Genomic DNA, 22384 nt, shown 5'->3' with positions numbered 1-22384 from the left:
AGGAAAAAAAGATGGAGGTACATATCCGGCAGGCATGGCAGAGGGAGAAGAAATCGGGATAAAAACACAAAAGGCAGCAGAACAAGAACGAGTATCTCCTTCCCTTCTCACTCCCTGCGCACCCGGACTGCACCCTCTTTCCTCCTTCTCCTACCTTTGTAACAGCGACGAGGAGTGTCCTCCACAGCAATTATGGAAGCACATCATCCTCCAGTCCTGCTGCCTCATTTACAGACGGGGAAACCCAGCACCAGAGAGGGAACGGGCCTAAACCATGGTTCTAAAATTGTGTTTTTTAAGTGCTCTGGAACCCTCTGTTCAGAGGAAATCATCCAAGAAATATAAAGAGTTAAATCAGAGTTGATCTGATGGGCATCCTCGCCTTGGGCCTCGAGGACCCCAGGGAGGCTCTGTGAGGCAGTGTTAAAATACTGGTTTAAAGTGACAGGTGAGCCGAGTCCTGGTCCTGCCCCAAAGCCACAGCCATGGTCCTGTATTTTTATATATATATTTCTACATTCTTGATATCTGAAATCTGGAGCTCACTATGGGAACTGGGTTAGCTAAACTAACCAATCCTAAACCTGCCCACCCTGTACCTGCCTCATCTGTTCCTTCCTGTGAAAACACTACAGTCTCCTGCCTATGCACCCCGTCACTCCCTCTGCTTCCTAGGGCAGTGGTCGGCAAGTGGCTCGCGAGCTGCAGTTTGCCGACCACTGTCCTAGGGGGACCTGGTGCTTCCCTCTGCGTCCCCCACCCCATAGCATGGCCCTTCCTCTTAGGAACAATAAGTAACAAACTCTTCTCAGTGGCAGCTGACTCTTGATCTGTTGGCCTCATCATACCTGAATAATAAAACCTACATTAAAAACATTTTTAAAACAGGTCTTACTCTAGCGGCAAACTTTGTCCCCAGAAATCCTGGAGTTAGAAGGAAGGAAATTCACATCCCGAAGATGCCAGGACTCTGGGGAGAGCCTGGCCAGTAAGCTATCTCCTGGATGACGTTCAACTGTGGGTACAGACAAGACCAAAAATGAAGAGGGGGGCTTGGGGCCTGGAGCCACGGAAAAGGGTTAGACAGTTAGTAGCCAGATCCTGGCAAGAAAGCAGGACCTAGAGGTGTCCAGGTGAGTGTGGGCTTGAGAAAGAGGGACAGAAAGAAAGCAGGACCATGGCAGAACACCTGGGCAGCACCTGGCAGGCTCCCCGCCGGCCTCAGGTATCCAGCTCCTTCTTGACAGTGATGCGCAGGGGACAGATGCGCAGAGGCTCGGGGGGCCCGTTCCCCCGGGTGCCCCCCAGGTAGAAGTAGGGCCGCACCTCCCCAAAGCGGGCATGGAAGGTGTAGAGGTGGCACTGGCGCTCCGCATCGTAGAAGGACAGCTCGCCCTCCTCACATTCCAGCTCCACACGCAGGCGGCGTGGGATGGAGGGGACCAGTGGTGATGTGGCCGGGTCTGAGGTCACGCAGTGGTCGCCCTCCACTCCCTGCGTGCGGCACAGGTACCAGAAACCAGAGCGAGTGTCCTGGTAGCAGCTGTGGGAGTAGCCCTCGGGGCCAGTTTCTAGGCACATGCGCACCACGCCCACCCGCCAGCTGGGCAGCCCCCCCAGGTCCACCTCCCAGGCGTGGGAGCCGTGGGAGAAGGAGCGGGAGCCCAGCAGGCAGGGCGCCGAGGAGAAGCGCTCCGGGTTCTCCACCTGCACTCGGTAGCCGTGGTTGGTGACACTGGTGAGGTCCTCAGACACAGCCAGCCAGCCCGCCGCGGTGTTGGGATCAAAGCTGAAGGGCACTGAGAGCAGAGGGAGAGAGTGGGGTAAGTCGGCGAACCTCACATCCTGCCCTTCTGCCATGCCAGCTGATGCCCCGGCCCCCCAGACTGACCAACGGTGTCCCACCTGGCCCAGTGCAGGGAGGGAGCTGCCCTGGGCTGAGGGACAGGGTTATGAGTTGAAACTTGCCCCACTAAGAAAGATATGTGGAAGTCCTAACCCCTAGTACCTCAGAAGGTGACCTTATTTGTCTCAGATGTAATTAGACTGGAATATAGTGGGGCCTTAATACAATGACTGTTGTCCTTACAAAGAGAGAAGCAACACAGTGAGGGGAGGTGGTCATGTGACCACAAAGGTGGAGATAAAAGTGCTGTGGCCCCAACCCCACATTGCCTGCAAACACCAGGAGTTAAGAAGAGACAAAGATCTTCCCCACAGGGTTGAGAGGGTGCAGGACCCTGCTGACACCTAGATTTTGGACTTCTTAGCCTCTGGCCATGTGAGAATGAATTTCTGCCATTTTAAGGCATCCAGTTTGCAGTCTGATTATGTCAGCCATCGGGAGCAATACAGGCAGGGATCCTGATGCTCACACAACTCCCATGCCGCCTTAGAAAAGCACGGAACATCCCCTGGGTCACTGACATTTCTCCCTATAAGTCAATCAGTTTGGGTGGCCACAACAAAAGCACCGTAGACTGGGTGGCTCAAACAACAGAACTTTATTTCTCATGGTTCGAGAGGCTGGAAGTCCGAGATCAGGGTGCTCCCATGGCCAAGTTATGGTGAGGGCCCTCTTTTTGGTTTACAGATGGCCATTTTCCTGCTGTGTCCTCACAAGACAGAATGAGAGAGAAGAAGTCAGCTCTCTCGTGTCTCTTCTTATAAGGGCACGGATCCCGCCATAGGGCACCACCCTTATGACCTCATCCGATCCTAATCACCTCCCAGAGGCCCTGCTTCCAAACACCATCACATAGAAGGTTAGGGCTTCAACATATGATCTGGGTGGGGAGGAGGGCATACAAACATTCAGCCACAGCACATGACCTAGTGATCGTGTGGGCTGGAATCACCTCGAACGAGGCAATTCTGAACTGAGGAAGATTTGTATCCACAATCCAGAGGGAAGTCAGTTTCTTTTTCTGAAGAGGTGGCCAAGTGTCAGGACCCAAAGAGGAAGGCGTCCTGGACCCAAAGAGGAAGGCGTCCTGCTAAGAGCAGTGGGGCAAGGAGCGGAGGAGGAGTTGGGTGCTGGGGCCCTGTCTGAACGAGGCTGGAGTTTAGTGAGCTCTCTGCCTTGCGTGAAGTGCCTCCCATGCCTGTACTACCTGCCCACACGCGCCCCCACTCACCAGTTTCAACAGACATGACCATCTTCTTCCAGACACGGTACTGCAGGGAGTCCAGGTACTTGCAAACGTTGATCAGCATGCCAGGCTGCACAGGCTCTGGCTCCATGGTGCAGAAGAGGCTGGGGAGGGAGAACTGGGTCTGGTGGGCAGGGCCGGGGTCATGCATCTGGACCTAACTGGGTCAGCTGGATTTAACAAACAATAGGACTTCTTCCCTTGTCACAGGCCTAAATTCCCCACCACCTCACCCAGGACAAACCCAAACTGGGCTCTGATGAGAGGATGAGCCAGGAACCATCTGGGCAGCTCATACCGCTTCAAGATTCAGTATTAGGGCTCATCCTGCTCCAGCTGAGATAAATATAAATAGGAGGTACTCAGACATGGTTGCCTTCCTTGTGGGCAGAAATTACACTCACACATCTGCTCAAAGGATGTCTGAGTCAAAAGGGATCATAAAGGCCCTCTAGTCCAACAATATGAAGGTGTCACTGGCCTTTGCTTAAACACCTACAGTGACAGGGAACTCACTACTGCCCAAAGCACTCTCTTCCATCTTCGTACAGCTCTGTCTGAGACACAGTTCTTCCTTACTCATCCCTGTGTTCAACCATCAACATCAGCCAGTATATGTCCAGAGGCTCTTGGAGGGAGGGTGCTGACCAAGAAACAAGCTTAAATGTTGGGACAACCTATTGAGAACTGCGAGCCACGCGCAGGTAGGCACTCTCTCCCTACCCCGTGGATAACAACACTGTACCAGTGGGATGCCTTGAAAGAGGGCTCTGTACACCTGGCCAGTCCCCATCACGCCCTCTGTCTTACACCCAGTTGGCTTTATTACATGCCTGGCCCTGGAGCCACTGGAGTTTGCACCCCAGGTATTTCTGCCTGCTCTTTCCCTCCCCTCCACCAACCTTGGCAACTTACCGGCGTTTTCGGCTCTTGTGTTTCTGAAAGAGAAAAAATCAGACACAAACATAGACACAGAGAAAACATGTAAGTTTCTGACCTCAAAAGGAGCCATACACCCAACGTTCATGGATCAGAAGACTTAATAGCATTAAGATGGCCATAATCCCCAAACTGATCTAAAGATTCAATGTAATTTCTATCAAAATGTCAGAAACTGATAAGCTGTTCTAAAATTCATATGAAAATTCAAGGGACCCAAAATAGCCAAAACAATCTTGGAAAAGAACAAAGCTGGTGGCTCACACTTCCCTACTAAAAACTTAATAAAAGCAATAGTAAACAAGTTAGTGTGGTATTAACATAAGGATAGACATATGGACCAGTGGACATCGAAAGTCTACAAATAAACTATCACATTTACCGGCAATTGGTTATCTACAGGGTGCCAAGAACATTCAATGGGGAAAGAATGGTCTAAAGAAATGGTGCTGGGACAACTGGATATCCACATGCAAAAGAATGAAGTTGGATTCCCTTACACTGTATTAAAAAATTAACTCAAAATGGGTCAAAGACTTAAACGTAGAGATAAAACTAGAAAAATCATGAACTTGGCTTAGGCTATGGCTTCTTAGATATGACACCAACAGCACAAAGCAGCAGCAAAAGAAAACAGTTAAGGAGCACTTCATCAAAATGAAAAGTCTCTGTGCTTCAAAGGATGTCATCAAGAAAGTGAAAAAATAACTCACAGAATGGAAGAAAATATTTATACATTATATAGCTGATAAAGGTCTCGTAGCCATAATATATATTAAAAAAATCTTACAATTCAACAACAAAAAGACAAACAGCCCAATTTTTAAAATGGCTAAAGGACTTGAATGTACATTTCTCCAAAGAAGATACACACAAATGGCCAACAACTACATGAAAAGATGCTCAATGTCACTAGCCATCAGGGAAATGCGAATCAAAATCGTATGGGAGCCCTGGCCGGTGTGGCTCAGTTGGTTGAACATTGTCCCATGCACCCAAAGGTCGCTGGTTTGATTCCCGGTCAGGGCACAGTAGGGGGTATCCAAGAGGCAGCCAATCTCACATGGATGTTTCTCTCTCTCTCTCTCTCTCTCTCTCTCTCTCTCTCTCTCTCTCTCTCCAATAACAACATATTGGGCTGCCCGGGGCTGCTGGTCTCAGGCTCCCACTGGTCCCTGAACATCTGGTCCCTGTCACTGAGATGATGAGCTCCTCACCATGAGAAAAGAAATATCATCTTCCTTCATCTCCATCTGCAGCCGCTCAATCTCATGGGCTAGAGTCTCTGTGTCTTTCTTGAGCTGCTTCATCTTCTCCTCCACCAAATGCTGCTTCTGCCTCGCCTCCTCGGCCATGACATCCAGGATGGCCTGCTCCTCCCCTCTTAAGAACTCTCGAAGCTTTTCAAACTCCTGCCGGATTCTCCTTTCCAGCCAGGTAGCCTCCACCTGCAGCAGAGAGCGGGAAGGAGGCACAGAGGATCAGACTGTGGAGGGAACCTAAGCTGTCACCTAGCCCAGTGACTCAGATTTTTAGCAAAGGAACTCGACTTTCAAAAGAAACCTATGCAGAACCCAAATGGATAAAATATAGATGAAGTTTTCTTACCACAAATTTACAAGTTTAAATTTGAAATAAGTCAAACAGCATAATGAAGTTGTTTTTGATTAATTTTTTAAAAGCTGAAATTGCTGCTTATATATGACAACTGTGGTCTTGTGACTTCCTCAATATATATTATTCTGTATCTTGTTTAAGCTGCACAACAGCAAAAGAAATCCTGAGTCACAGAAAAGAATTGATGCAAATAGCAACTATTTAAAAACAATTAATTGCTTTCCAATCTTAGGATTTCAAATTTGTTTGATCAAGAGGCTTACCAAAAGAGCAGCAGGAAATATTTATTTAAAAATAGAATCATTGCCCTGGCTGGGTAATTCAGTTGGTTAGAGCGTCATCCCGATATGCCAAGGTTGCAGGATCAATCACCAGTCAGGGCACATACAAGAATCAACCAATGAATACATAAATAAGTGGAACAACAAATCAATATTTCTCTCTCCCCCTCTCTTAAATCAACAAACAAACAAAAACTGGAATCATTAATAATATGCATACTTAATCATAACCACAAAAAGCTTTAAAAAAGTAATAAAGTTAAATACTAATAAAGGTAAATATTTATTAAAATATACAAATTGTATAGTTCATGATGACTATCGGAAAAACACCTCAAAATGTGTGCTCTAGCAATGGAAGGTTAGTAGTCCATATATTTTTTAAAAAAATATATTTTATTGATTTCTTACAGAGAGGAAGGGAGAGGGATAGAGAGTTAGAAACATCGATGAGAGAGAAACATCGATCAGCTGCCTCCTGCATACTCCCTATTGGGTATGTGCCTGCAACCAAGGTACCTGCCCTTGACCGGAATCGAACCTGGGACCCTTGAGTCCCCAGGCCGACGCTCTATCCATTGAGCCAAACCAGTCAGGGCAGTAATCCATATCTTTGGATTGAAAATTCAATATATGTTTATGGCTCTGACAATCTGATGATAAAATGGTTCACTGAAAAAGTGAAAATGACCAAAAAAAGTGAAAATATTTCATTGAAAAAGAAAAGATAAAGTAGGAGAAATATTTTCCCATATATAAATATATATAAGAACATATTATTCTTAATATACAAAGTGCTCTTATGGCATCCACAAGGAGAAAATATAAATATTCCAAGAAATGCAAATGGCTATTATACTTGTGAAAGGATGTACAAACTTACTAAAAATCCAAGAAATGCAAAGGAAGTGAGACAGCGCTATTGAAATATCAAGCTAAAAAGTCTGATAATGTACAGTGGAAGAGAGAGTGAAATCTGGGATGATTCTTATCACACAGGAAGATAAAAACAGAGCAGGCAGGAAAAAAACAGAAGACTTAGCTCATTTAAGGAACAGGAAGAAGGCCAATGTGCCTGGAACTGAGGGCACAGGCCAGCCTGAGAGGAGATGAAGTTGAGGAGCAGGAAGGTGTTGGATGAGGGCCTTGGAGGCTATGGTGAGGAGTCTGCATTATGTTGTGGGTCATGGAAGCCATTGGACAATTATAAAGAGAGGAGTGACAGGATTGATGCATTTTCTAAAAGAGCAGGTCACTCTGCAGAGAGTGGACTGCAGAAGAAGAGTGGAAGGAAGTGCCCCAGCTGGTTTGCTCTGTGGTTAGAACATTGGCTCACAGACTGAAGGATCTTGGGTTCAATTCTGGTCAAGGGCACATACCTTAGATGCAGACTCGATCCCTGGCCCCGGGTGGGGCACGTGCGGGAGGCAACCAATCGATTGATGATTCTCTCTCTGTTTCTCCCCCTCTCTTCCACTCTCTCTGAAAATCAATGAAAAAAATATACTCAGGTGAGGATTAACAACAACATAAAAGAGTGAAGGAAGCATGGGGCTCAGGTAGGAAGGCAAGTGAGAAAAGACAGTGACCTGGACTGGGATGGTGGCAGTGGATACGGAGTGCAGGATGGATGTGATCGTGATGTATTTTGGAGATAGAGGGGACAGAACCGCTGATGGAGTGGACACAGAGAGTGAGCGGGAAAGAGTAATAACTAATGAGCCCAGGTCATCACTGGCTTGAGTACTCAGGTAGATGGAAAAGTGTGCCACATGCTTAAGTTAGTCTGAAACCAGAGTGCAGGTGGCTTTTAAGCCACTCCTGTGGCTACGGGCATGGCATGCACAGGTATTTAAAGAGGGCCTGGCAGCACAGCCATAATCAGAGTCTGAGCATGGCTGTACTAGACCGTCAGGGCTGGGGAAGGCCGACTCTGTGTCAACAGCCATGACCAGGGCCAGCCCCCCTCACCTACCTGCAAGATGGCCTTAGGTGGCCCCACTGTTCCACACAGCCGGAGCACTCACTTACCTGATTGTGCTTGGCAATGGCCTCATAAGAGCGCCGCATGGCCCAGAAGGCCTTGGCTTTCTCCCGCAGCGAGTGCTCCATGTTCCTGCACTTAGCCTGATGGGAAGAATGAGAGAGAGGCAAGGAGGTAGGTTAGGGGTGGAGGCCAGACTGGGAGGACGACACATTTACAACTCGAGTTCCACTTCCACAAGGGTACAGCTCAACCATAATTACTGAACCTACTCCGTCCACACACTGTAGGGAACAGCAGGAAGTACGGCCCTGACCTTGAACCATGTTTACAGCATAAAGGGCTCTCAGATATCCTCTAACTCGACCGTTGCTTTATTCCTGCTACAGGTACAGAGGCAGGGCTGAGAAAGGGACCTATTCCCCCTCAAGTTGGTCAGAGTACAGCAGAGAGGGGATGCATCCTGCTCAGCCTAAAGCTGGTCCAGACTCGGCCTGAATCTGGAGCTGTGTGTTTAACTGTAAAGACCATGTGCCCACAGCCTCCCTTTGTGACTTTCTAAACTGGACTGGCCTGCAGTCACTAATCAGCAGGTCCAATTACAGGGTTCATCCAGTTATTCCCACGGGTCCTTATCTAAACTGTCTCGCACATCCCAACCTTATCCCAATATTCTAATTGTGCTTTGACCATGTGAAATACTTTAATTAGCAGATTCAAACACCTTTTTGTTTAATAGTTTTTGTTTTTTAACACTTGGGTTGCGGGAAACGAGTTAAGTCGGCTCGCGTGAATTGCGCGTACTCCGCGGGAGCCGTCTTTAACTCGGTTCATATAGATTTGCGGTGGAGTGCGGGAAACGTGTAAACTCGGGCCGATTGTAACTGCGTATTACCAAATATTTGTTTGTTTGCCGTTCACAAAGATACCTACCTGTGTATGCGAACCCATACTTCAAAAGATATAGGCATTTTAAACTAACTCTGATTTTGCGCGGGAAACCTAAATAATTGCCCGCGCCATCTTATATTTTGGCGGGAAATTCACCCGACACCGTAGTGTTAAACTTTAACCACTGCTCTGATCTCCTTGGACTCCTTGAAGCACTGGGACTAGTTTTAGGTTGAATTCTCACCCTTTGTATCCAGAGCCTAGCATCTTCTCTCTATATCTTTTTCTCTCTACATTCTAAGAAAGCTTTTCAAGTTTTTTATTTGTTTTGAATCCTCACCTGAGGATATGTTTCCACAGATTTTGGGGGGGGGGGGGGGGAGAGAAAAATCGATGTGAGAAAAACCGATCAGTTGCCTCCCATACGCACCCCGACTGGGGATTGAACACGCAACCTTTTGGTGTATAGGATCCATGTTCCAAACAACTGAGCCACTGGCAGGGCTCAAGTTTTTTTCTTTGAAAAAAATAAAAAATAAAAAATAACAATTCTAGCCCTAGCCGACTTGGCTCAGTGGATAGAGCATCATCCTGCGGACTGAGGGGTCCCGGGTTCGATTCTGGCCAAGGGCACATGCCTGGGTTGTGGGCTTGATGCCCAGTAGGGGGCGTGCAGGAGGCAGCCGATCAATGATTCTCTCTCATCATTGATGTTTCCATCTCTCTCTCCTTCTCCCTTCCTCTCTGAAATCAATAAAGAAATATATTTTAAAAAATAACAATTCTAATAACATTAATTATAAATGACTACCATTTATTGAACATTTACTATTTGCCAGGGACTATGCTAATTACTTTACAAATTATGTCACTTAATCATCATATCCCTATTAGGTAAGTATTATTATTAGCCCCATTTTAAAGATGAAAATAAGTGAAGCACAAGAAAGGGGAAGTGATTAGCCCAAGGGTACACAGCTAGTATGTGGCAGAGTAAGAATGTGAACCTAGACCAGTGATGGCGAACCTTTTGAGCTCGGCGTGTCAGCATTTTGAAAACCCTAACTTAACTCTGGTGTCGTGTCACATAGAGAAATTTTTTGATATTTGCAACCATAGTAAAACAAAGATTTATATTTTTGATATTTATTTTATATATTTAAATGCCATTTAACAAAGAAAAATCAACCAAAAAAATGAGTTCGAGTGTCACCTCTAACATGCGTCATAGGTTCGCCATCACTGACCTAGACAGTGGTGGTAGGCAGCCCCTAAGACAGCTCTAGTGATCCTTCACTCCTGTGAGATGTTTGTTGTTTTAAGCTATCAAATCTGGGGGTGATATGTTATACACCAATAGATAATAGAGATTTGTCTTCAAAAGCCTCATCCCCACCTGGACCTGATTTGGATGAGATGATTCTGGATTTTGAGCTGATACTATAATGAGGTGAGACGTATGGGGATCTTAAGAGGGGGTGAGTGTATTCTGCATGTGGGAGGGATATGAATCAGTGGGGGCCAGAGGACAGAATGAAGGAGGCAGCCTATAAAATGGCTCCAATGATCCCCACCTCCTGGTATTCATGCCCTAGTAAAAACCCCTCCCCTGTGGACTAGAGCTAGTGATTTGCTTCTAACCAATCAAATATGGCAAAAGTGATGGGATGTCACTTCTGAGATGAGATGAGATGACTAAAAGGCTGTGCATACCTTCTCTCCCTCTCTTACTTGATCTGGCCTATGGAGCAGCCCATGGGGCAAGGAACTGAGGTGGTCTCCAACCAACAGCCCTTGAGGACTTGAAACCCGCCAGCCACCCCCCCCCCCCCCCCCCCCAGCGAGCCTAAACGGGGGTCTTGGCCTACTTGAGCCTTCCGCTGAGACGCGGCCTCGGCAACACCTTGATAGCAGCAGCATGAGACCCTGAGGCAGAGGCACGCAGCTAAGTCATGCTCACATTTCTGACGCACAGAAACCATGAGATAATAGATATATATATTTTTTTGTTTTAAGCGGCTATGTTTTGCAGTAATTTGTTACACAGCAACAGATAACTACTTGCCTATCTGTCCTACTCCACAGCCCATTCTTTTAACTGCTATGCTACAGAAAACAAAATAATGACTGATTTCATTTTCTGCAGGTTTTGCTTTCTTTTCATTCTGGATATTTTTATGTTCTTCTTGGGAATATTTAATAGATTTTTAAAAGTACTGTTTTTTTGTTGTTTTTTTTTATAGTATATCACCACTTAATGTAGTTTGACACACTAAGGTGGTGTGTGTCCTCAATAGCGAAATAACATTAGTATGAGTGTCCCACACAGCCACTGAAATATCATCCTGTTTTATTATATTGTTACAAAATCACGCGATAAAGTTCAAGAGGACAATTCTATGATTGTCCAAATAAGTATGAGTGATAGAAGTGAAGCAACTGCCCACACACATTACCTAGTGTTGTGCTGCCCCCAAACACAGCCCGACCCTCTGGCCTTCAACCTTGACAGTTAGGGAGTTGTAGGACAATGAAGATAGATAAGAGGGGGTGGCAGTCCCTTGTCCTTCCCACACTTTTCAATCACCTGGAGATTTCTGGTTTAATGCAGCTGGTGAGATCAACAAAAGATGTTATTATTATCAGCAAGCAGTTATTATTGAGCCTGTTACATTCCTACAAGGTAGGCCCTGTATTCCTATTATGCAAGGAGGAGATAAGGCCCAGGGGAGCTAAGCAACTTGTCAGAATTACACAGACTGTAGCAGAACCAGGAATTGTACTCAGAACTGTCCAATTCTACAGGCCACATTCTTAACCACAACACCACATACCCTATTTCAGTATTGTTTTCCTCTTTTCAAACCTTATAACTTATTTATAATTCCTGATTTACTTTATTAGCTAGGATCTCCATTACAAAATTGAATTGAATTGGTCAAAATGGGCATTCTTGTCTTTTTTAAAAAAAATCTCAATAAGAAAGCTTTCAGCCCTAACCGGTTTGGCTCAGTGGATAGAGCGTCGGCCTGCGGACTCAGGGGTCCCAGGTTCGATTCCGGCCAAGGGCATGTACCTTGGTTGCGGGCACATCCCCAGTGGGGGGTGTGCAGGAGGCAGCTGATCGATGTTTCTCTCTCATTGATGTTTCTAACTCTCTATCCTTCTCCCTCCTCTTTGTAAAAAATCAATAAAATATATATATATATATAAAAGAAAGCTTTCAATGTTTCACCATTAAATATCGTATTTTTTGTTATACACTTTTTGTTAGATACCCTTAATCAAGATTAAGGAACTTCCTTCCATTCCTTGTTCACCGTTTTTTTTCTTCCTTTTAATTCCAAAAGGATATTGAATTTTATCAAATACATTTTTAATCAATTGTTATATCATATTTAAGTGGCACAGAATTGGATTTTGGTTTCCTATTTAGTCTAACAACTTTTGTCACTGAACTGGAATATTTAACATAATTACTGATATATCTGCATTTAAACTTACATTCTTGTTCTGTGCTATTTGCCCTGCTTGTTCAATATTTCTTTTTCTGTTTCTTTTTGCCTTTTTGAAAAATTTATTATGCATTTTTATTTCACTTTTTCCCCTTCTCTGCATTTAGTGGTTAACCTAGAAAATACATTAAAGTATGAATTCAAATGAATCTAAACCATATACTTTTCATGTTTGCTTTTGATATTCTAGTTTTAACATATTTATATCACAACTGGACCCACCATTCAGGGACCCAATTACCTGCTTGTAGCCCACGAAATGCCTGAATGAGCAGAAACTGCAGGGTCACTAATGAGGGCTGTAGTGTGAAGCCCATCTGGACTAATAGTTACACTGCCCTGGGTGGCTGAGTGGCCCATGACACATCTGGAATGTCACCCAGGCCCCAAACCCCAAAGAACAAATGAGCTCTGATTTTGGTATCAAATTATAACATTTAATATTATTTAGTTATCAATACACAGAAAATATGAAGTTTTTACTTAAACTACAGGATTCAGAATGTGATTATATAGCTTATATGGATATTTTAGAAATTACAATTTGATTCCTTATGCAGCAAATTTCAATAGCATATTTAATACATCAAGGATTTTACAAAATGGTTTTACCCAAGTATCTGTTAACTCAGGTGCTATAACAGAAAGTGGGAACGGTGAAGGTGCTGGTAAGAGAAAGAATAACTATGATTTCCCAAGATTGTCACAGGACCCTTGCAAGTACTTATCAAAGTGCTAGGGCCATGTCTGAAGCTAGGGCTGTCAGGCCCAACCCAAGTTTTCTGTCCTCTGAGGTCCTATATATGCTTCTGACTTATCCCTCCCTGTTTCACTCAACTATCACATCGTAGCCTTGAAAACAACTCAGGCCTCTTCATTTCCTCCAGGAAGCCAGCTCGATCTCTCAGCACAGTTCAGATGTATCTCCGTGGGCTCTCACAGCTCCCGGGTACACCTCTATCACCCCACCCACGACTCTGGATAATCACTTCATGCTCTTGGAAAGACTGCAGGCTTCCCTGGGCAAGTCCTAACACCACGTCCTCTCAACCTACCAGAATGGCGCTCAATACACGTTTGCAGGAGTGAAGGCTTGCTCTGCAGGGGTAGAGACTGTTTTGCCTACTGTATATCCCCAGGTCTTAGCACAAAGTAGATGCTCAACTAACTACTTGCCTAGTCAATCAGTGCACTGAACACCCATGTTCTCTCTACTATGACACATCACCTCCTGGACTGGAAGCTAGAAAAACTGATTCGCACCCTTGTTTTTGTCACTAATCACTGGTGAGAACTTCTCTCTCTGTGGCTGTTAGGCTCCTCAACTTCAAGATGAAGGCATGCAAGTTTCTATGGTCTCTCAAATTTTCCCATGAAAATGATGAGTGTAGTTTCCTCTGTTTATGTTTACTGGTCCATCACCAGGGTTTCCTACCATCTGCCTCTAGTTCATGTCTTTTTTTCTATCTATTTCAAACATTTGATTTCAGGCAGATTGCTGTAGTAGCTAAGAGCTCTGGCATGGCACCTGGCCACCCAGATTCAAATCCCAGCTCCTCCACTTATTAGTGAGTGATCTTGAGCAAGTTTCTTAACTTCTCTGCGTCTCTGGGGTAAGAATACTCTCTAGCTCATAGAATGGCTGTGAAGATCCAACAAGTCAGTCCATGCAAGTGCTTACAAGAGTGCCCCAGGCACGTGTTAGTTCTTACTACTATCAAGTACCACTTATTGCCAGGTAACTTACCTCTCTGACTGGTTATTTTCCAGGTTTCTTCATTTATTAATTGGGATATAATTCACATATAAAATTATATTAGTTTCAGTTATACAACATAATAACTGAAATGACTTGATATCTGAATATATTACAAAATGATCTCCACAATAGTTAACATCCATCACCATAGTTATAAAATTTTCTTGTGATGAAAACTTTTAAGATTTACTCTCTTAGCAACTTCAAATACGCAGCACAGTATTATTAATAATAGTTAACATGATGTACATTACACTCTATGACTAATGTACATTAAGTTTGTACCTTTGAGCCACCTTCACCCATTTCGCTTACCCCCCTCCAGGCTTCTTATCCTAAATGGGTAACACAAATGCACCTGAGATAACAGATCCCTTTCTTATCCAACTCCAACCTAGTCTCCCCATTCTTCCTCTCCGGTGGAGTTCAGCCCTAAGAAGCAGGTGTCTACTAAGCACCTAGTGCTGGGGGCCCTGTACCTCAGGAGCCTTCATGAGCAGTGTTCAGTAAGACCCCATTCTGTCCCCCGGCACATGCCTCGCCAGTAGGAAATGAACATCCTGCAGTGTCACTTGCATCTGGTAGGGCCTGGCCCATGAGGGTTGGAGAGGATGTGGGATGGAGGTGAACAGTTAGGAAACAAGGGGAAAGAATTGTAAGGGTAAGACTTAAGAAGTGCTTGGCCTGGCCGGTGTTGCTCAGTGGTTGAGCGATGACCCATGAACCAAGAGGTCACAGGATTGATTCCCAGTCAGGGCATATACCCAGATTTCAGGCTCAATCCCAGACAGGGGGCATACAGGAGGCAGCCAATGGATGTTTCTCTCTCATCAATGTTTCTATCTCTCTATCCCCCCTCTTTAAAATCAATAAAAACATATTTTAAAAAAATCTTAAAAAAAAAAAAAAAGGAGTGCCTGGAATACTCCCAGGTCAGATTGATTCTAAGAAGGTAACCTTGGAAGGGAAAGGGGTGGGGGGAGAAAGAGGCTCGAGGGTAGAGGATGGCCATCAGGTCAGTCCATGGGATGGAAACGAAAGGGGTCTTGACAAGGCAGTTCAGAGGCCTGGGACTTGGTGCAGGCTCAGGGCAGGTTTGCTTTGGAGATGCACACCAGCGTGAAGGCTAGACTGGGGACTCAGGAAGCCTGAGTTCTAATCCTAGGTGTTCTACGTTCAATCCCCGTGACTGGCATGAGTCACTGTACTTCTCCAAGTTTCCGTTTTCTCATTAGTCAGATGTAATCATCTCCTCACAGTCCCTGTGGCTCTGGGTCTAAGTATTTGGGGGATTTGCAAGTTTTCCATGAGTGTTTTAAATTAGTGTTTCACTTAGTGACAACCTAAAAAAAAACCCTAAGATAAGCCTATTGTGAATCACTTTATAAACTGTGCTGACGCACACTTTAGGTTCCTATTAACTTCAGTGCCAGTGTTTGTATTTTCTTAACAACTTCCTTGACACCAGGCTATACTCTTACAATGTCTTGGCCTAATAAAAAGCAGAAATACACTTTTCAGGCGAAGGATATATTAGACCCAAACTAGGCCAGTTATATCCCAGGAAAGTTTCAGTTCAGCAAACAGGGAAGTTTTGGCTGGTGAATCAAGTCATCACTTTGAACAGGGAAAAGGGGCTTTACAGCCACCCAGAAACAGCATTTTAGCTCCAACAAAATAAAGCCCTGTAATTAATATTTTAACTAGGATTGTATTGACTTTAGTTTTATTTGTACTTAATCTGTACATTTATTTTGGTTTTATTATCTCTATGTGGTATAAGCAAGAGGAATTCACACTAGTTTTGTGCTTGTATGTAAGGAATGATAATTTAAGACATACTGTTGGAATATTTGTTCCTTTGAGAAGAACGTGTACAGCTCTAGCTGGTTGAGGCAGCCAATCAATGATTCTCTCATCATTGATGTTTCTATCTCTCTTCTTCTCCCTTCCTCTCTGAGTCAATAAAAAAAATATATATATATAACGTGTACAAATACTAGAGGATTTTGTAAGGTCCCCTAAAGATCCAACACACACTTCAAAGCTCTGGTTTAAACAATGTCACATTCTGAAAGCTCATCAGTCCTTTCCTTTGTACCCCATGGCACGTAGGACAAAATCCCAGCTCTCACGTGCCCTCAGTCCTCATCCAGCATGTCCTTGGGTTGCTGCGAAATCATTTCCTCAGAAACTTTTCCCCATGCCCATCAGACAAGAGCAGGCCTCCTTGGAACAACGGCCCACACATCCTATTGTCCTGCACAGGAATGTCACAGTCTGATACTATACTTGATCTTAGCCAAATGGCCTAGAAGAAGCGATAGGAATGTCACAGTCTGAAACCATGTAACTGTTAGCGTGATTATTCAGTCATGCTTATCAGACTCCAAGAAGGCAGGGCTTAGGACTGCCTGCCCTGTCCTCTAGTGGAAAGACCGTGCCTGGCACATAGTAGGCACTCAATCAGCCCACTGAGAGTTGTTGTTCTCCCCTCAAGACTCTAAGTTCCCACACACATAGTCAACTGCCTTCACAGCTCCTGGAACAGAGGACCAGAGGGGAAAGTTTTACCCTGAGACCAGAGAAGCTTCTCTGAAAGCCCATGACCAGAGTAAGGGCTGAACAAGGCCGAGGAGACTCCACAGTATCTGCTCTGTGACTTTGGACAGGCTTCTTAACTTGTCTGAGGCTCAGCGTCTCTGCCTCTAAAACGAGATAGTACCTACCTGTAGCAAGCTGAAGAATGGTTTCCCCAGAGTTGCCAATCCTAATCCCTGAACCTGTGAGTATGTTACCTTATACGGCAAAAAGGACCCTGTAGGTGTGATTAAATTACAGATTTTAAGATGGGGTAATTATCCTGGACTGTCTGCGTGGGCCCCATATAATTACAAGGGTCCTTGTAAGATGGAGGTAGCAGAGTTAGTTAGAAAGGTAGTGGAACAAGAATCAGGAGTTGGAATGATGTGCTTTAAAGATGGAGGAGGGGCCTCTAAAAGCTGGACAAGGCAGGGCAATAAATCCTCTCCTAGCCTCCACAAGGCATGTCGTCCTGCCAACACCTTGACTTTAGCACTTGTGACCTCCAGACTTGTAAAATAATACATCTGCGCTGTGTTAAACACAACGTTTGTGCTGCAATTTATTACAGCAGCAGCGGGGTATTAATACACAACCTCACAGGGTTTTTGTGAGGATTAAAATTGTTGACAGGTAAACACTTAAGAGCACCTGGCACATAGTAAATGCTCAAAATGTTGGCTGACATGATTATTTTTGCCGAATTCTTCATATGGGTGTCAAAGTGATCTTTCTAAAGCACACATGTCATCACAAAACCCCTATGTAAAAGCTTTCAGGTGCCCATAGCACACAATGGAAAGACCCCCTCAGTGCCAGACCTCTCCAGCCTTCCCATACTGCTCCCCGACAACCACTACCCACTTCAATCATGCAGAACTACAATTTGTCTATTTACTGTCTGTCTTCCCCCACTGCAAAGAGACTCCATGGGGCCAAAACCGGTTTGGCTCAGTGGATAGAGCGTCGGCCTGCGGACTGAAAGGTCCCAGGTTCGATTCCGGTCAAGGGCATGTACTTGGGTTGTGGGCACATCCCCAGTAGGAGATGTGCAGGAGGCAGCTGATCAATGTTTCTCTCTCATCAATGTTTCTAGCTCTCTATCTCTCTCCCTTCCTCTCTGTGAAAAATCAATAAAATATATTTAAAAAAAAAAAAAAAAAGAGACTCCATGGGGCGAGATCTCTGCCTTAGTGAACTCCGCAGCATCAACACCCAGAAGAGGCCCGGAACACAACAGGCCCTTGATACACAGTTGTCTAAGACACGAATGAGCTCCACCCTGCGTTAGGCTGAGCACACGTAGCTTGCACGCTCCTCAGATCTTTCAGGTCTAGACTCCCGACCCCCTCAGACATTGCCCCGAGTGCCCATGGATCTGACAGCACCCTTCCTCTGCTTAAAACCCTCAGGCTGCTTCCTATAGTCTTTAGGATAAACGCCAAGGCTCGGGGCCTCCTGGTTCTTTTTGTATCTCCATCCTCATTCTAATTACTCTGTAATGCTTCCGGTGCTTGGAAAGGCAGGCCTCCCTGCTCTGGACCCTTACACATTGCTGCTGCCCCTCCCTTACCCTCTTCACCTGGCTAACACTTCCCTATTCCTCTGGTCTCTGCTTGAAGCTCCTAAAAGATATACATTATTTATCTCGTGTCCTGTATTGTCCCCAGGGCCCAGCAATACCAGGCATCTGCTGAATAAATAGAAAGTTGTCATTAGATCATATATACTTCCCGGTGTCTGGCTCACTGATCTTGAATCTGGCTTAGTCCAGACCTGGGGGTTTTACCTTGGTACCCTTTGCCTTGACCCCTGACCCTCTTCCTGAGCTGTACCTCTGCCAGCCCCATAGTGATTACTCATGACTTGATCCTCTACCTTCACCCCAGCCCCCAGACTGCTCAGCACTTACTTTAGCTGCCCCAAATCAGGACCTGGCACCTATGCCCGTGGAAATGGGAAAAAGCACTGTTGTTAAAACCAATAAGACAGCCCCCAGCCACATCAGTGTTCAATGCATACTGATGACATTCCCCTTTACTTGAACTTTTGTCAAAATGTGTACGAAACTTTACATATTTCAATGTTTAATAATCAACTTTTGATATATCTTAAGAAAGTCACTAAAACCAACTAATTAAAACAGTGTCTGTAAACCAGGCAGTAGGGGGTTCTTGCAGCACCTCCTTTTCAATACATTCAGCTTCCTACCACCTAACCAGTGTTCTGGCCAAACTGTGGGTCTAACCAATGTATTATAGATGACAAAATAAATTAGTGTTTCGCACCCTGCACAATTTAAAAAAACAACAAAAAACAAAAATGCAACATAAAATGCCAGAGTACAATGATCATTTTCACAGAACTTTTGTTTCAACTGATACATTAGTTACTAATGATTAGTACATGAGTGTTCTGGGTCATAATGGAGAAACTATTTCTCATTATGCTAAGGTTAAAAAAAATGTGAAAACTCCTGAGTTGGCTAATCCTTATTTTCTGATCGTTTTCCCTCCCGACACCAAAATATTCCCCGTGTTAGTTTGGCCCTGTAAGTGGCTCCTGTATTTATAGCCCCTGGCACTCTAGGCATTGGGATGCTGATCCAGAATAAGCCAGCTGGCCAGGGCCAGAGGCCTCCCCACAGCTACACAATGGATGGGCCAGCTGGGGAAGCAGGTGACCAATCCTGAGGATCTCAAAGCTCCACATCCACCGCCAGGCCGTGGGCTCCCGCACCTCTCACCTGCGGGTGCCGAGCTCCAGGTTTCCTGAGCTTTATCCACACCTGTGCTTCTCAAAGAGGCACGGGCCACACCCCGCTGGCAGAAAGGGTGCATCCATCGCCTAATACGTGGGTGGGGGCTGCCTTGAGAACTTCATGTAACCCCAGTCCACACACTTCCTGTTTGCCTCTCTTTTCCCATCTCAGGCCCCCTTGGACCGGCTTTGATAAGGACAAAAAAAAAAAAAAAAAGAAAAAAAAGGAAAAAAAAAGGCAGCCTCTAGCCCCGCCGGTGTGGCTCAGTGGTTGAGCCCAGACCTAGGAACCAGGAGGTCAACGTTAGACTCCCCCTCAGGGCACAGGCCCGGGTTGTGGGCTTGATCCCCAGTAGGGGGCGTGCAGGAGGCCGCCTAGCCACGATTCTCATCATTGATGTTTCTGGCTCTCCCTCCCCCTTCCTCTCAGAAATCAGTAAAAATATATTTTTTAAAAATGGCGCCTCCATAGGTTCCCGGAGTCATCCAGGAGTGGGTCCTGCGGCGACACCAGCCAGCTGGCTGCAGGGAGAGGGGCGGGCTGGGCACCCTCGGCTCTGGCCGGCGGTGGCGGCGGGAGCAGCGGGGTCAGGGGTGCTGGGTCCGAGCCCTGCCTGGGCAGCCTCTGCGAGCTGGGCCGCCTCCCTCACCCGGCCACGCTTACCCGAAAGTCGTGGGCAGTGTCCTTCACCGCCTGCACGCGGTGCCCCAGGTGCCGGGGGTCGGCCTGGCACGAGCAGCACAGCAGCTCCTTGTCCTCGATGCAGAAGAGGCTGAGCTGGCCGCGGTGCGCGCGGCAGAAGCGCGGGGAGCGGTGGCCGGCATAGCGCCCGCCCTCGGTGTCCTCGCGCAGCAGTTTCTCCACCAGGTTGTTGAGGGTGTGGTTGGTGCGCAGGTCGGCGGGTGCCACCCGGTCCTTGCACACTGGGCAGGTGGGCGTCGTCTGCACCTCCCAGCAGCGGGTCACGCACTCGCGGCAGAAGTTGTGGCCGCAGCGCAGCGTCACGGCATCCCGGAAGGGGTCGTAGCAGACGGCGCAGAGCAGCTCCTCCTTGATGGAGCGGGAAAGCGTGGGGGACAGCGAGGGTTCCGACTCCATGGCACCCACTGTCTGCTGGGTGCCCGCAGCTTCCGCTGCCGCTCCTTCTCAGCCCCGTCGCTGCTCCGGGGACTTCTGGTGAGCGCGGCCCAGCCCTTTCCCTCCAAGCGCTGAATGACAGCCGCGCAGGCCAATCCTGCGGGGCATGCTCAGAGGCTCCGCCCCACTTCCGGTCGGGGCGGAAAACCATGGAGGAGCGCGGAGGGGCTGATCTGTTCCGATGACGCTGCCAGTTCCCCGCGAGGTACCGGGATTTAGCGAGGAGTAAACTCCCCAGCGGCGCTGTAGGTATTCCGTGTCACTGGAAACCTACTTCCGATTTGAAATGGGAAATGAAGTCTACAAGCCCCTTCCTTAACCAATCCCCGAAGGTCAGTCAGGCCCGTGAGGCCCGTGAGGTAGGAAAAGCCAGAGCTCCCCCTTCCTAGATCCGAGGTAGAGTCTCCCCCCAGTTAATCCTCACACGAGGATATTTTTCCCCATTGATTTAAAAAAATGTTTTTATTGATTTCAGAGAGAGGAAGGGAGGGGGAGAGAGAGATAGAAACATCAATGATAGGAGTCTTTGATCGGCTGCCTCTTGCACGCCCCCTACTGGGGATGAGCCCCAACCTGGGCATGTGCCCAGACCCGGAATCCAGCTGCGATCTCCTGGTTCAGGATTCCACATTCAATCACTGAGCCAGGAGGCCAGGCCTTTTTTATTTTTTATTTTTATTTTTTTTAGAGTGTGTGGAAGGGAAGGGATGAGACAAGAGAGAAACATCCATGTGTGTGTGATTGGTTGCTTCTCGCACACACCCGACCAGGGCCTGGGCATTGAGCCTGCAACCCGGGTACATGCCCATGATGGGAACTGAACCCTTCAACCTGCAGGCAGACACTGAGCCAACCCGGCTAGGGTGAGTCTGGTCTTCACAGCGTGGCTAGTGTTTGCACCATTTAGGATTTATAGATCTGTGCCCACTCTTGCATTAGTTGTTTACTTAATATTACCCCCCCTGGGTAAAATCTCTCTTCTCTCCTTGAGATGTTAGGATTAAAGTATGGAAAGTGCTCATGACATCAGGCAGGTACCCTTTAAACAGAGAGCAGGTGCCGGAAGCTGGTCCACCCTTGCTGCTTGACACAGTCGCTGCAGGGAAGAAACATCTGCACAGCTTATGTTTCAAGGCATATATGGCATATGTTTGCCCCCCCCTCTTAGCGCTATGTGTTTTAAACAGGACCACCTCCCCGAGAAAGGTTGTTTCCCCAGGTGAGGATTTTTCCCTGGAGTTAGGGAGGGAATAAAACCCCTTAACTAAGTGCCAGGCGGGTAATTAATCACTTTAACTACGAACAATCACGCTTAGGCTACATAATCTTTACTTAGGATAATCTCCTTCAGTTACTTCCTTGTAGCTTAATAGAACAATAGAGTAACCTTGGAATGGAGATAACAAACGCCCTAACTTTTGGAATAGAATTGATAGGGTTAAAATCAACTGGTATAAATACAGATGTAATAAGACAATAAACACAGAACTTGGCTGGAGAACCCGGCTAGAGAACCTGGCTATGATGATCACCTGAATGCTGCCTCCGTGTCATTCCTTCTTTGCCGACTCGGTCCACACCTTTGGGAACCCCTGGACCTGCTGGGGTTGGACCCCAACAAGCAGGGACTTCTGCAAAGTTAGCTCTGGGACCTAGAATCCAGCCTGGTACAGCATGCCTGGATCTTTCCACCTCCCATTCCTGCCTCTGTTGGATCACTTCACAGCCTTCAGACATATGTGGACGTAAAGGGGCCACATGCTAA

The 22384-nt window shown here is 46.4% G+C and overlaps 1 protein-coding gene across 1 annotated transcript; it reads right to left on the bottom strand.

Moving 5' to 3' along the window:
- Positions 1 to 691: 691 nt before the first annotated feature.
- On the bottom strand, positions 692 to 20696 carry TRIM35 (tripartite motif containing 35). Its single transcript, XM_006081951.3, has 6 exons — positions 20146 to 20696; positions 8021 to 8116; positions 5309 to 5539; positions 4068 to 4090; positions 3138 to 3256; positions 692 to 1799 (listed from the first exon to the last, which is right to left on the bottom strand). Exons 1-6 carry the CDS (start codon positions 20578 to 20580, stop codon positions 1222 to 1224), a joined length of 1482 nt encoding a protein of 493 aa, XP_006082013.1. The 5' UTR covers positions 20581 to 20696; the 3' UTR covers positions 692 to 1221.
- Positions 20697 to 22384: the final 1688 nt, after the last annotated feature.

This window comes from Myotis lucifugus, unplaced genomic scaffold (assembly GCF_000147115.1).
Source record: "Myotis lucifugus unplaced genomic scaffold, Myoluc2.0 scaffold_1, whole genome shotgun sequence".
NCBI classification, from domain to species: Eukaryota; Metazoa; Chordata; class Mammalia; order Chiroptera; family Vespertilionidae; genus Myotis; species Myotis lucifugus.
This window is presented reverse-complemented; position numbering and strand designations above follow the sequence as displayed.

Bases quoted from the DNA above. Each gene is read 5' to 3' on its own strand.
- TRIM35 (XM_006081951.3), bottom strand. From the start codon at position 20,580: ATGGAGTCGGAACCCTCGCTGTCCCCCACGCTTTCCCGCTCCATCAAG. The intron at 8,117-20,145 runs GTAAGCGTGGCC...TCTTCCCATCAG, and splicing joins ACACTGCCCACGACTTTCGG to GCTAAGTGCAGGAACATGGA. The intron at 4,091-5,308 runs GTGAGGAGCTCA...TTTCTCTTTCAG, and splicing joins ATGATATTTCTTTTCTCATG to AAACACAAGAGCCGAAAACG.